General features: G+C 39.9%; 1 protein-coding gene across 4 annotated transcripts in view; it reads right to left on the reverse strand.

The window, feature by feature from the left end:
- The window catches only part of LOC114655440 (protein TANC1-like), a 569,281-nt gene that overhangs the window by 236,917 nt on the left and 317,928 nt on the right, over nucleotides 1-14,436 (reverse strand). For all 4 annotated transcript variants that reach the window (XM_051930575.1, XM_028806429.2, XM_051930574.1 and 1 more), the window contains one exon: nucleotides 11,985-12,115. In XM_051930575.1, coding sequence (XP_051786535.1) covers nucleotides 11,985-12,115 — 131 coding nt within the window. The remainder of the gene's footprint in view (nucleotides 1-11,984; nucleotides 12,116-14,436) is intronic.

Below are 14,436 nucleotides of genomic sequence, written 5' to 3' on the forward strand. Positions count from 1 at the left end.
AACGTGGAGCTACCCGGGTTTAGCACAGTTAGAGCGGACAGAGATGCAAGTACCTGTGGTAAGCACAAAGGAGGAGGACTCGCTCTCTATGTTAATACACGGTGGTGTCACTCTGGACATGTTAACGTCAAAATCTCCACTTGCTGCAGGGACATCAAACTGTTGGCCGTAAGTTTACGTCCCTACTATTTGCCCAGAGAGTTTGGACATGTCATTGTTGTTATTGTATACATTCCTCCTCGGGCAGACGTGGAGTCAGCGAGTGACATCATCCATTCCGCTGTTGCTAAATTACAAACGCAGCACCCTGAGGCGCTTGTGCTAATCGCTGGAGACTTTAACCATGTGACGCTGGACAAAACATTGCCTGCATTCTCCCAGTATGTGGACTGTAACACCCGGGGAAATAAGACTATTGATTTACTGTATGCAAACGTTAAAGACGCATACAGCGCCACCCCGCTGCCTGCGCTTGGGAAAGGAGATCATAACCTGGTTCAGCTTCAGCCTCACTATAAACCAAAAGTTAGAGTCCTACCTGTAACCACACGATCATTCAGGAAGTGGACCCCGGAGGCTGAGAATACTCTGAGAGAACTTTTTGGAACTACAGACTGGGATATCCTGCAGGGATCTCATAATGAGAACATTGAGGAAGTTGTTGACTGCACTACTGATTACATCAACTTCTGTATGGACATTGTAGTTCCAGTAAGAACAGTACGCTGCTATGCTAACAACAAGCCATGGATTACAAGTGACATCAAGGGCCTTTTGAATCAGAAGAAAAGGGCTTTTAAAGACGGTGATCAGCATGAGCTCAAGCGCGTGCAGAAGGAACTCCGAGTCCAACTCAGGGCGGCGAAGGAGCAGTACAGGAGAAAGCTGGAGCAGAAGTTGCAGAATAACAGCATGAAGGAAGTGTGGGATGGGATGAAGATCATCACTGGCTGCAGCTCGAAGCGGGGTACCACCATTGAGAGAGACGTGAAGAGAGCAAACCAAATGAACAACTTTTTTAACAGGTTTGACCACCCTAACCCACTCTCACTCTCACCTCGGAGTACTGCACCCTCCACACATCCTTCTGCTGATACCAGCATAGGAAAAACATCCCCACCCATAATAACAACAGCGCAAGTGAGCAGAGAGCTGAGGAGACTTCGTGCCAGCAAAGCAGCGGGTCCAGATGGAGTATCGCCACGACTGCTGAAGGTCTGTGCATCGGAGCTGGGGGGTCCTCTACAGCGCATCTTCAACCTGAGCCTGGAACAGGGGAGAGTCCCGAGGCTTTGGAAAACATCTTGTATCACCCCAGTCCCAAAGGTATCACGTCCTAGTGAGCTGAATGACTTTCGGCCTGTTGCTCTGACATCACATGTGATGAAGACCATGGAGAGGCTGCTGCTTCACCACCTTAGGCCACAGGTTCAACACGCCCTTGACCCTCTGCAGTTTGCATATCAGGAGAAGGTGGGAGCGGAAGATGCCATCATCTATATGCTACACCGATCCCTCTCTCACTTGGACAGAGGCAGTGGTGCTGTAAGAATTATGTTTCTAGACTTCTCTAGCGCCTTCAACACAATCCAACCTCTGCTCCTTAGGGACAAGCTGAAAGAGATGGGATTAGATTCATACCTAGTGGCATGGATCGTGGACTATCTTAAAGACAGACCTCAGTATGTGCGTCTTGGGAACTGCACGTCTGACATTGTGGTCAGCAACACAGGAGCGCCACAAGGGACTGTACTTTCTCTGGTCCTGTTCAGCCTATATACATCGGACTTCCAATACAACTCGGAGTCCTGCCATGTGCAAAAGTTCGCTGATGACACTGCTATCGTGGACTGTATCAGGAATGGGCTGGAGGAGGAGTATAGGGACCTAATCAATGACTTTGTTAAATGGTCCGACTCAAACCACCTACACCTGAACACCAGCAAAACCAAGGAGCTGGTGGTGGATTTTAGGAGGCCCAGACCCCTCATAGACCCAGTGATCATCAAAGGTGACTGTGTGCAGATGGTGCAGACCTATAAATATCTGGGAGTGCAGCTGGATGATAAATTAGACTGGACTGCCAATACTGATGCGCTGTGCAAGAAAGGACAAAGCCGGTTATACTTCCTTAGAAGGCTGGCTTCCTTCAACATCTGCAATAAGATGCTGCAGATGTTCTATCAAACAGTTGTGGCGAGCGCCCTCTTCTACGCAGTGGTGTGCTGGGGAGGCAGCATTAAGAGGAAAGACGCCTCACGCCTGGACAAACTGGTGAGGAAGGCAGGCTCTATTGTTGGCATGGAGCTGGACAGTTTAACATCTGTGGCAGAGCGAAGGGCGCTCAGCAGGCTCCTATCAATTATGGAGAATCCACTGCATCCACTAAATAATGTCATCTCCAGACAGAAGAGCAGCTTCAGCGACAGACTGCTGTCACTGTCCTGCTCCACAGACAGATTGAGGAGATCGTTCCTCCCCCAAACTATGCGACTCTTTAATTCCACCAGGGGGGGTAAACGTTAATATTTAACATTATACATAGTTATTGTCTGTTTTTTTTTTTTTTCACCTGTATTATTATCATTCTTTAATTTAATATTATTTATTGTATCAGTATGCTGCTGCTGAAGAATGTGAATTTCCCATTGGGATTAATAAAGTATCTATCTATCTATCTATCTATCTATCTATCTATCTATCTATCTATCTATCTATCTATCTATCTATCTATCTATCTATCTATCTATCTATCTATCTATCTATCTATCTATCTATCTATCTATCTATCTATCTATCTATCTATCTATCTATCTATCTATCTATCTATCTATCTATCTATCTATCTATCTATCTATCTATCTATCTATCTATCTATCTATCTATCTATCTATCTATCTATCTATCTATCTAGCTGGCGGGTGGTGCCCTGCTTTATAAGCACTCAGCCCGGTTATCAGGAGACTTGAGGATAACCTTGAGAGCTGCACTCAGCAGCTTATGATACAAAACAGAACATGTCATGTTTGATTAAAGAAAGCAAGGTAGCTGAAGGCAGTAAATGCCAGCTGACAATTAGAGAAACTTGGGTGCTTTTACAACAAACAGCTGTAATATAACTGCACCTCCCTGTTGCTAACTTGACACGGTAAAGCACCCTTGTCATGAAATCCGAACCCCCAACCTAACTTTCTCAAAGTAGAACTAAACGGTACACCAACGTGTGCTTCTTCCCTTAATGCAGGCTCACGTAATATAAACCCAAACCCCAATTCACAAAGGTGATATTTGGAAACTACAATTTTGCATGCCAATTCCAGCAGCACAATTAGGATGCTAAATATTCACCAAAGAGGCATGGAATGTGAATGTAATCAACGACCCCATATTCCATAGCTTAGGCCCCCAAATATGCAACACAACAAGTGCTCCGTGAGACTCCAGATGAAGTAAGACACTCTGTCTTCCACCCTACATGATCCAGTAATCAAGACGGTGTGTCTCCTCTAATACACAATAAATTGGAGACTTTAACTTACACACACCCTGTTTCTCTTTACTTGCAGATATTGGCAAAATGACATCCTCTAGTGTATGGCCTCTAATTTTATGCTCAGGCAACAATACAAGAGGAATGTCCAATATGGGGACACACAGCAGCACTAGCCAACTGCGACGCGTGTCTCTTACCAAAAAATACTTCATGTTTTCTCCACCTTTCGCACGCGTGTGCTCCTCGAAACTGCAAGCAAACCCGCACAGACATCAAGTAAGCTAACCTGTGCCTCCCCGAACCCTTAATCCTACAATGTTTCTTACTGCCCCTTTCAAATGTGATTTTGCTCCTAGCAATAAGAAAAATTTCTTCAGTCAAGATAATACCTTTTATCAATCAAGAAACAAATATGGAAAAACATTACAATACCGGTCCGTGTACTTTTTGGTATTTGAAATTTCATTGTAGAAGCAAAAACAGAAAAACGAAAATGAAAGGAATGTTCAGATTTTGATTTTTGATCAAAGAATAAAATGAGGGAAAATAAGGTATTTTTTTAATTCTGTGGTAACAAATAGCAGTCATAAACTTAAAATTACACATACTTTTCTCGATTTATTTGTGATTCAAATAATTAAAGTGTTATAGCTCAAAAACAACAAAACAGACGCATTTTTGTTGTCTGAAACTGGAGGTACAGTACTTCTTCTTCTGCGCGATTTTTGACGACACGTATGAACAGTCCTCTTCCTCACAACACATCGACCGACGGCCTTGAAGGTACACTGCATGGCATCAGCAGAAGATGGACCATTATGTTGTTTTTTCGGAACAGTAAAAGAGTGACACTCCGGGACGAGGACATAACTGCAGAAAAACTGAGTCGGATCTTTCAGGTAAAAATACAAGCTTTGCAAACTTTGCTTCATTGATGTGGCAGTTCTTTTATGAACGTTATTGTTATTACTTACTGTGAAACAGCTAACATTTGGTGATTTCATTTACTAACACTAAGTCTGGCAATTTTTATAGTGCTAGCATTTTGAATGGTTGCTCATTGACTTTTACTGGCTACTATACAGTAAACGTTTTGAGTATTAACAGTGCGCACAAATGTAACACATGTTAGGAGAGCAACGTGATTTACAGAAAGTTTTCTTAACATGTGTTACACTTGTCAATGAGCAACCATTCACACATTTACACACATTCAGGTTGATGTGTTGTGAGGAGGACTGTTCGCACGTGTCGTCAAAAATCGCGCAGAAGAAGAAGTACCTCCGGTTTCAGACAATGAAAATGCGTCAATTTTGGTTTTTCTGAGCTATAACACTTTCATTATTTGAATCACAAATAAATCGAGAAAAGTATGTGTAATTTTAAGTTTATGACTGCTATTTGTTACCACAGAATTAAAAAATACCTTATTTTCCATCATTTTATTCTTTAATCAAAAATCAAAATCTGAAAATTCCTTTCATTTTCGTTTTTTCGTTTTTGCTTCTAAAATGAAATTTCAAATACCAAAAAGTACACGGACCAATACCAGTCCGTGTACTTTTTGGTTTTTGAAATTTAGTTTCAGAAGCAAAAACGAAAAAACGAAAATGAAAGGATTTATGAGATTTTCATTTTTGATTAAAGAATAAAATGAGGGAAAATAAGGTATTTTTTAATTATAAGGTAACAAATAGCAGTCCTAAACTTAAAATTACACATACTTTTCTGGATTTATTTGTGATTCAAATAATGAAAGTGTAATAGCTCAAGAACAACAAAACAGATGCATTTTCGTTGTTTGAAACCAGAAGTATTTCTTCTTCTGCGCAATTTTTGACAACACGTGCGAACAGTCCTCCTCACAACACATCGATCAACGGCCTTGAAGTTACACTGGCAACAGCACAGGATGGACCATTACGTTGTTTTTTGGAACAGTAAAAGAGTGACACTCCGGGACGAGGACATGACTGCAGAAAAACTGAGTTGCATCTTTCAGGTAAAATACAAGCTTTGCAAACCAGTCTACACACCAGTGACCAGTGTTTGCTGCAAGTGGCGCATTACTTGACCAGGTTGTTGACCTACAAAAACTTCCGGTTCAGACAAAATAAATAAAAGGCGTTTTCTTGTTCTCATTTCTTGCATTTTTCTTTTCTGATGTTCGAAAGAAAAAAAGTAATTGTTCTGCATTTTTCATTTTTCCCTTTTTAAGTTGAAAATCAAGTAAGTGTCTCTTTTTCTTTTTTAAATGATATTTTCTGAAATGAAATTTCAAATACAAAAAAGTACATGGACTCAATACAATACAATGCAATTCATTTTTGTATAGCCCAAAATCACACAAGGAGTGCCACAATGGTCTTTAACAGGCCCTGCTTTTTGACAGCCCCCCAGCCTCGACTCTCTCAGAAGACAAGGAAAAACTCCCAAAAAAAATTGTAGGGAAAAAATGGAAGAAACCTTAGGAAAGGCAGTTCAAAGAGAGACCCCTTTCCAGGTAGGTTGGGCATGCAATGGGTGTCAAAAAAAGGGGGATAAATACAATACAATACACAGAACTCAAGTAATCCTCAATACAATACAATAGTGTAATTGAATTGAAATATTACAAGTATAGAACAGTAGATACATGTCACTGAAAAACAGTAAATTATACTGTTTGCAACAAACTAAGTTCAAAGGTGTATCAATTATTAATAAAAAGCAGAATTATCAGGCTCAGACTGGAGCTCCGCCCCCAGCTCCTCCTTTACTTCAAGGGATTGGCTGGAGCTTTGCTTTTAGCTCACCCTTTTTGTATTATTGGCTCCACTCCTGCTATGGAGGTCCAGTGCTTAGTGCAGTTCTTCTGTATTTGTTATACATCATTATCTTTTGCATTTATTATTTTTTACACGCTTTCCCTGAACTCTTTTTTTGTAAAAATTTATATCCTACCTGTTGTGTATTCAGGTTAGAGAATACACTTCTGGCATTACTTCTTAGCTAGGATTCTACTTGAAAAAAGTTATAAATATTTTGTCTCTTTCTGAATAGCATCTTCCTTTTCCCCAGGTGTTGCCATTTTCAGTAAGAGCTGCTACTACATTACTATGCAGCACCACCTGTAGGCGCATGGTGCTGACTTCACGGTCACAATGGGATAAAAGATCAGCACAGTACACTTCCTGGTCATCCAAGTGTCCTTATTATAAACAAAGAAAATCTCGGTGGACTTGCAGCTAGTACTTAGGACGTACATTTTGGTGTTAGTCTTCATTATCTGATCCAAGTACTATGGAGCCATCTTCATTTCAAAAGTGCGATCCCATGTGAGGGGGCTTCCTGTTTATGAACTACTCCATTTTTCAGAGTTATTTATTTAACTATATTTTAGTAAAAAATGCATGCATTTTGCCCATTGTAAGCAAACAACAATGACTTGATGCATAGATAACACAAGAGACATGACATTTTAAAATAATTTGCTGTTGTCCAGCATTGGTCACTATTGAGCCACGGTCTATCAGAAACTTTGTTATGTCAGTTCTCCACAAAAACAAACTTTTTCTTGGCCATTATTACAAACTACATGCAGTAATTAATATGTAAAAAATATAAGTATCATGAGTATCCGGAGGACGACTTGCAGCTTCGTCATCGGCCGTAGTTTGTCCACTTTTCTGCTCTAGCCTAAAGATTCATGCAGATGGTGGGCGTAAAAATCTAAATATCTGAAAACAACAAACACTGCACTAGTACACAAATGGCAGTAGGTGCTTTTTAATTTCAAGCAATGTAGTAATTTTCTGCTTCAGAGCATTTATATTCATCAAATAAGTTTCCCCAAACTTATATTTGAAGATCAACTAGCTGGAACATATTTAATTAATTTCCTGAGCTCAAACTCAATTACACATAACTTATGCAATGATTGTCTAGCTAATAGATTCATGTTGTGCAGTTTTAGAAGCCGTCGTTTGGTTCAGTTGTACAATCATTACTGTAATTAATTAACTGCTTGATTAATTCATAGATTCTGAAATTCCATAATTTACATTTTCATTTATTTTTTTCAACTGTTATCCAAAAGTCACTTGAGTTACGGGGCTCCAGTTGTAGAAACATGTCTTTATATAAATAGTGCCAAGTGCTACACAGGTAACGACACTCTAGGGGTCAAAATATTCAACTGGAAACAAGAAGGCTGCCACAAAGTTCAGCTCCAACGCTAACCCGGCATGTGAGCTGGAGCTCCAAAAGTTGCACGATATAAGGTAGAATACCATTAACTTGTGACTTCTTTTAGAAAGAAGTGCTAGCTAAATAAATGTATGTAATGTAAAGTGTGTTATGTTAACTGTCAAATTAATGCTGGAAAATAAAGAATGAGTACTTAAAACCTTGAATGGAAGAAATGGTGGCTTAGAAAAAAGAATGAATGGTGGCTGTATATTGCCTTCAAATGCACACAAAGAGTTGAGACACATTTCTGGGTGCTATAGTTTAGCCTGGGTTGTAACCCTGGCTCAAGTTCATTAACAGTTTTTTTTTTTTAAATTTTTCTAATGTTACTTGCCTTTTAATGTTGATTATGTTTGTAGTTATGTTTGTAGTTTTAACTTTTTTGAGTTAAAATATTTTTTCTTTCATTATATTTTGTTTCATCATTTAAATTGTTAGTATTGTGCTTTTATGTTCTCTTAAGTTCTTTGTGTTTTGAGGGTGGACCCCTAAGAGGCGGAGTCACCCTGACACCGTGGCTGAAGGACCGCCTTCAGCTTATCTATTGTGAGGTTGAAGAGCGAATTCTCCAGTGGTTTATGGTCCTTCTTTCAGTGTGTTTACATGCACACACACAAATCGGGATAGGGTGTATAACCCGGTTAAGGCTTCTTAATAATCTGCATTTACATGCGCAAGCAATCTTCTGGAGTTCTTCGGTAAAATGCTCAGATGTCATTAAACCAAATACAAAAGAGTTAAACGTCATTATCGGCTACTATAAACCCAAAAATAAGCACAACGCCTGTGTCAATTTTCTTGTGTTTTATAAATTAGCTTAGTCCACCTTATTTATAGGTTTCTGTTACTGGATTGTACGCAGCAAATTCTTTTCTGTTTGGCTGTGTGATTAAAACCTCCAAGAACCAACTTGGTACGTGTGATTCTTGATTATTAGATTGCAATTTGGGATTTGCTGTCAAACCCTTTACGTACTGATTTGTGCTTTTCTGGAATTATGGCGTTTCTTTAGAATATTATAAATAAAAAGCTTTAACTTATCAAGAATTTATCAGCCTTGTCCTTCCAAAGATTTTTAAGGATTTCCCTCCTTTGAAGGGTATTTTTAAAATATTTTTGAGTATTTTGGGTCATTTAAAGAGATATTTTGAACTTTTGGTGCCACTTCTTCTATTTGGGCCTGTGTAGGCTGAAACCTGCCTATGGAAATGGGAGATCAGGATACCTGGGGTCAGGCCTATACCAGGCAAGCTAGGATAGGTATGGTCTGGTTTGTGGGTCTTTAAAGAGGCCTCAAGCCTTTCTCACTATTTGGAATGCACTCACTTCATGACACTGGAGAAGTGGGGATGCAAATCTATCTGTCTTTGTAACAAATACAAACATTTTCGATTTTACGTAACACCTTTGTATTACGTAACTTCATTCTGAAGTTCTTTACAAATACAGAGTTAGCCCACAATTGTTCATTGATATCTCTCATGTTTGGAGTTCTGGTGGGTGAAGTATCATGACAAGTAAACAGACAGCCTTTCAGTTTAAAGTCCAGTGGTGTAGTCTGTTGTATTTCAGGGTTGTCAAAGTCTGACAATTTACCTTTGTGGCTCTCACTTTCAGGTGAGGCTGAACTTTGAACATATTTAACTGAATATGCGCCAATTTCTCCTCAAACACTGTAGCTTTATTCCAGCTTTAACATTTAACCCTCCATTCACTACACTTGCTATTTTGCATTCTGACATTTGATTGCACTCTTTTACCTCTGTTCCACATTGCATTTGAATAGTGTCTTATGACAAATTTCTTTACTAGTAATTGTGCTATTTAAAAAATGAGGGCAACTCTACACCACCCGATGAATATTCTTCACACGGACCATTAGACACAAAAGTGGGGCTGACTAACTCTGGAGTAAGTGCAATCATGAATCAAGCTTCACAGATTCCAGCTGGTAGTTAATATAACACCACCTCTTAAGCATTCCCTGATCTCTGCACAGCCCACATGACTGACATTTTATTTATTTATTTATTTTTTAATCACACATTGGGAGAGCCAAATTTCTTAAATATCCATCCATATATTAAGCTTCAAAAATATGTATCACAGTCAGGATCAAAGAGTAATGAGGGTAAAACATGGTCTGACCCTGCGGGAGGCGCTAGTGAGTTTTAGGGTACAACTACCCCTTATGCACAATTGAAATAATAGCATGTTTCTTATTTTTTATAGATCTTTTGGTATCTGTTATTCTAAATAAATGGAGATTTTAAACACAAGCCACAGAAAACTTTCAACAGGAAACACATCTTGTGTCCTCAGTGCTGTTCAGTTTCATTTTGTAGGTCATGTCTGCTATTTATATAGTAATGGCTAAAAGAGACAGAGACATTGCAGAGAGAAAAATAAAAGAAGCGATATTTGCTGACTGTGAAGAAATTTGTAGAAGTCAATTACATGATAGGAAGAAGAAGAATGAAAGCCCCAAATATGGTGACATCAGGGTGGACCTGTGTAGTGACATCACCAGTTGGCACACCACTCACAGTGTTTAGAGATGGGCTCTGCACGGCTGACGGTTAGAGCTCTGCATTTAGCTACAAGGCGCTCGACTCAGAGCAGGCTCTGATTGCGGGTTTAGCCTCTGACAGTTGACCACATTGCAACTCTTCAAACTGAGACAAATGGCAACTAGGGTGGGATTTGCACTCTTGACAATTTCGAGAGGGCTCAGGTGTGGTGATATCCAAGTGGTCCTGTGTAGTGGCAACGCCCCGGAGAGGTGTGGGCTAACACAGAGAGAGAGAGTTCAGCCGGCTTCACCAGGAGGTGCACTGCTCACAGTGTTCAGAGGCCGGATTCTTCGTGGCTGATGGATGGAGTTCTCTGACAGATGGATTTCAGTTCGAAGATCTGCACTGTCGGTGGCCAGTCGCAAACCTGCAATCTCCAGCTCAGGCAAACGTGTTTCAGCATCAGCTAAATGGAGAGCTCCATCCGTCAGCCAAACAGGGCCCATCTCAGTACACTGTGAGCCGTGCACCCCCTGATGATGACGGCTGACCTTTCTCTGTGTCAGCCCCCACCTTCTCTGTGCAGCATCATCACTACACCCTGTCTCCTGGGGTTCCACCCACAAGGAACATAACTTCATTTAAGAGACAATACTTCACTAATTACATAGGAAATCAACAAAAAAATGTATAGCCATTAAAAACAATAATTCAAAATTAACATAAACAATAATAAAACAAAATACACAGATCCATAAACATCTACATACTGGTCATGCATAGTTTGGCACATTCGTGCAGCCTGTCTGGAACTCACTTTTTAGTATACAATATCAAAAACACAACTTGAACACCAAGTTTTGAGTTCAATGTCCCTCAGTAGCTTATTGTGTGACCCGGAGTAAGTCACTTTACCTGGCAGGGTTGGATTAGCAGAAACATCTGGCCTATACCTACAATTTGTAAATCACTTGGAGTAAAAGTGTCAGGTCCTAAAACTTCATGTAAAATCCCCTTAGTCATTCAGCATCTGTTTCTTCATTTGTTGGGAACACACAAGTGTAATAAGTGATCTCCCAACAAGGTTGTTTCCATCCACTGGCGCAGAGGTTTACTACTGGCGGATGCACTTCCTCATAACATTTTTTAAAATTATTATTATTTGTTTTAACACTAGGGCAACATAAAAGGGAGAAGGCAAAATATAAAACTGAAAACAGCTCACGTTAGTGTTTTTCAAAAGCAATGGGCTAATTAAAAGAGTTCAAGAAACCCGAAAGCCAAGTCAACATGACCACTTCTAATTTTGGACTGGAGGAGCCACACTCCCTCAAATTAGCCAGTTGTTTAAGGTCATGCCAAGTTTTTTTTTTAAATCTCATCAGACAAACACTTTACTCGCAAGCCATACATTAACACAACTTTCTCCTGGGCCCAGCAATAGTAAGCGACTAAAAGGGGCACAGTAAAGAAAAGGATAAAATAAAACACACATGACATGAAAAAAACTGAAGGAAACTGGCAAAGTAAAATTTCTCAAAAAAAAAAAAAAAAAAAACACTGGAGCCCAGAAGGAAGCCTGCACTCTCTCCCCCACCCTGGCAAATTCTTTATAAATTTCAGCCCAAAGCAATAAACAGAAACAAAGGCAGAGAAATGCATAAAAGAAAGCTACGCTCCCCATCCTGACCAAAGCCCAGACAGAGTGGCGCGCCCCGCTGGAGCAGCAGGAGCCACGCGGTGCATACCTTTTTATCATTCTTGTCTTCCATAGGTATGCGAGCTGCGCTTGGGATTCCTTCTCCCAGCAAGAAACCGAGTCTTGTCATCAGCTCCTGAGTTGCAGGGGAGGAGCCTGGTGCTTCATCAGTCTGCAGCTCTGAAAGAGAAATGACTCACATTATTTCATGTCGTGCTAATCCTGGCGTCGGTCTGGCAATCTTCTAGCGCTCTGTTATTTCACTAGGGAGCAGGGCAAGGTCCAAACAAAGCCATCCATGTTTAGTGACAGCTCTCACTACCTAAACTGCAATCCCCCAGAAATAGGCATCATCACGCACTCCACTGCTTATATCGCAGCCAAACCCTGATGTTCCACACTTACTCTTGGGGCATTCTGGTTCTGACCCACCAGTGTCACACTTACCACTCACTATTACATGTATAAAAAGCAGCAAAGTAACAAAAGGCCAAGCCAATGCAATCCAGAAAATCATTTAGCTACTTTATCTCCTAGAAGGTAACAAGAAAATGATGTGTTGCTTCTGTTTTTCATTTCCTTCTGGCATATGTCCATATTTGAAAGGTTTGATGTTGCTTTTCATAACAACAGTCAACACAGCTAAGGACTTCATTTAAGCATTTCCCATTTCTGCTGCTGACGCCTCCCTCGTGTCTGCTGGTCTGCATCCCAGCTCAACGCTGGCTAATATTTTAACATACAGTAATAATTTGCCATCGGTTTAGACCTTTAATTTTTCTTAATAAGCAGCATGTCTGATAAGTGGTGTCTCTCATTCTTTTTCTGCTCATTTCTGCGGGGATAAACTCTGACAAGCCGTGACCTTGAACTGGAGAAAATGTGAAGAGGAAATGGATTGCTGGATGGATCACAACAAATGATGTCAGCTAAGGGGGTTTAGGGGGTTAAAGCAAGACAAATTCAAGAGCCTGAAACTGTTGGAGCTGGAACAGCAAGTGTTACAAGTAACTACCATTAATGAAACGACATGGAAAATTGTGAAAAACGTCTTTTTAAATAATAGAAAATAATAAAAAATAATAATAAAAAAAACAGCAGACCCACAGTCCAAAAATAAAATGCAAATAAAAAGCATCATGAAGATGCTTCTTTTGCTTTTGAAATCGTTACTTCTTTCAGTTTCAGTTCATTTTATTACCTCTGGTGTGTTATCTAGAGCAAGCAGAACTTTTCAGTTTTGGCAACACACTCTTTAGCTTTCAACAAAATATGACTTGCCATTCATCACATTGTTAATGTAACTTTGCTAAGTGGTGGTCTTTAAAGAAACATTTAAGTAAGGATGTTAAGGAAATGCTTTCATACAACTGGAAGTTTCAACTATTTGATGATCTTCTCAGTTGTCGCTGTGCATTTCTTTCTCTTTGTCACTCTTGCATTCTGTGTCCTGGAATTTGTCAAGCATCCCTTTGAGCCATCAAGTTTGTCTGCTGCTCAATTGCTCGATATTCAGGATTACTTCTTGCTTGTCCATGTGCTACAGCCTCTTGTCTGCTTATTGGTTGTCATTCTTTATCACTTAATCACCTTCTGTGATGTGCTTGGCACACAGCAGATGTCTCTGTTGTTTATTTTTGCAATATGGTGGTTATCATTTAGTTTCTTAATTAGTTTGCTGTGAGTACACAATCACAGATCACTATGCCATCATTTATGGCTACCAGGTTGCCCACTCGTAAAATTATGGTCAGGATTACTTCTTGCTTGTCTTGTGTGTCAGCATCTTATCTTCCTATTTGTTGTCGTTCTTTGTCATTTAATCACATTTTATGATGTGCTTGATACTCAGCAGACTTCGCTGCTATCTTTTATCTTTCTGCCATGAAGACAGTCATCCCACAGTTTCTTGATCACTTTGCCATAAACACAGAACCACAGGTCGTGGCTAACAGGGTGCGGCTTTCTAAAATTTTTTGAACTTGCAGAACATATCAAGTCATAATCTTCCAATCAGGACCAAAACAAAGGTTCTAGCCCCAGCAGTTTTTGAGTTACTGCGTGACAGATGGAGAGACCTTAGCATTTTTTAAGATTGATATACTACTGGTCAAAAGTTTTAGAACATCTAAGTTTTTATTGAAATGCAAACAGTTTAATATTTTAATATTTCATGAAATCAAGGCATAGAACAAAAAAACAATGGCAAATAAAAAATAGTTAAGGAATCATTAAGTGTACAAAATTGTATTCAAATTTTGGATTCATCAAAGTAACCACCTTTTGCTGATATAACAGACAAACTGTGGTAACCCTACTGATTCAGAATGATAGTCACTCTGTGCAAGTCGCCAACTCTGTCTCCTGCAGAAGACCCCCCAGACCATCACACTTGCTCCTCCATGTTTGACAGGTGGTGTCACACACTGAGGAACCATCCTTTCTCCATCTCAATGCCGTACAAACACCCTGAGTGATGAACTATTTCTAATTTTGATGCA

The sequence above is a fragment of the Erpetoichthys calabaricus genome, chromosome 8 (genome assembly GCF_900747795.2).
Source record: "Erpetoichthys calabaricus chromosome 8, fErpCal1.3, whole genome shotgun sequence".
Lineage (NCBI taxonomy): Eukaryota > Metazoa > Chordata > Cladistia > Polypteriformes > Polypteridae > Erpetoichthys > Erpetoichthys calabaricus.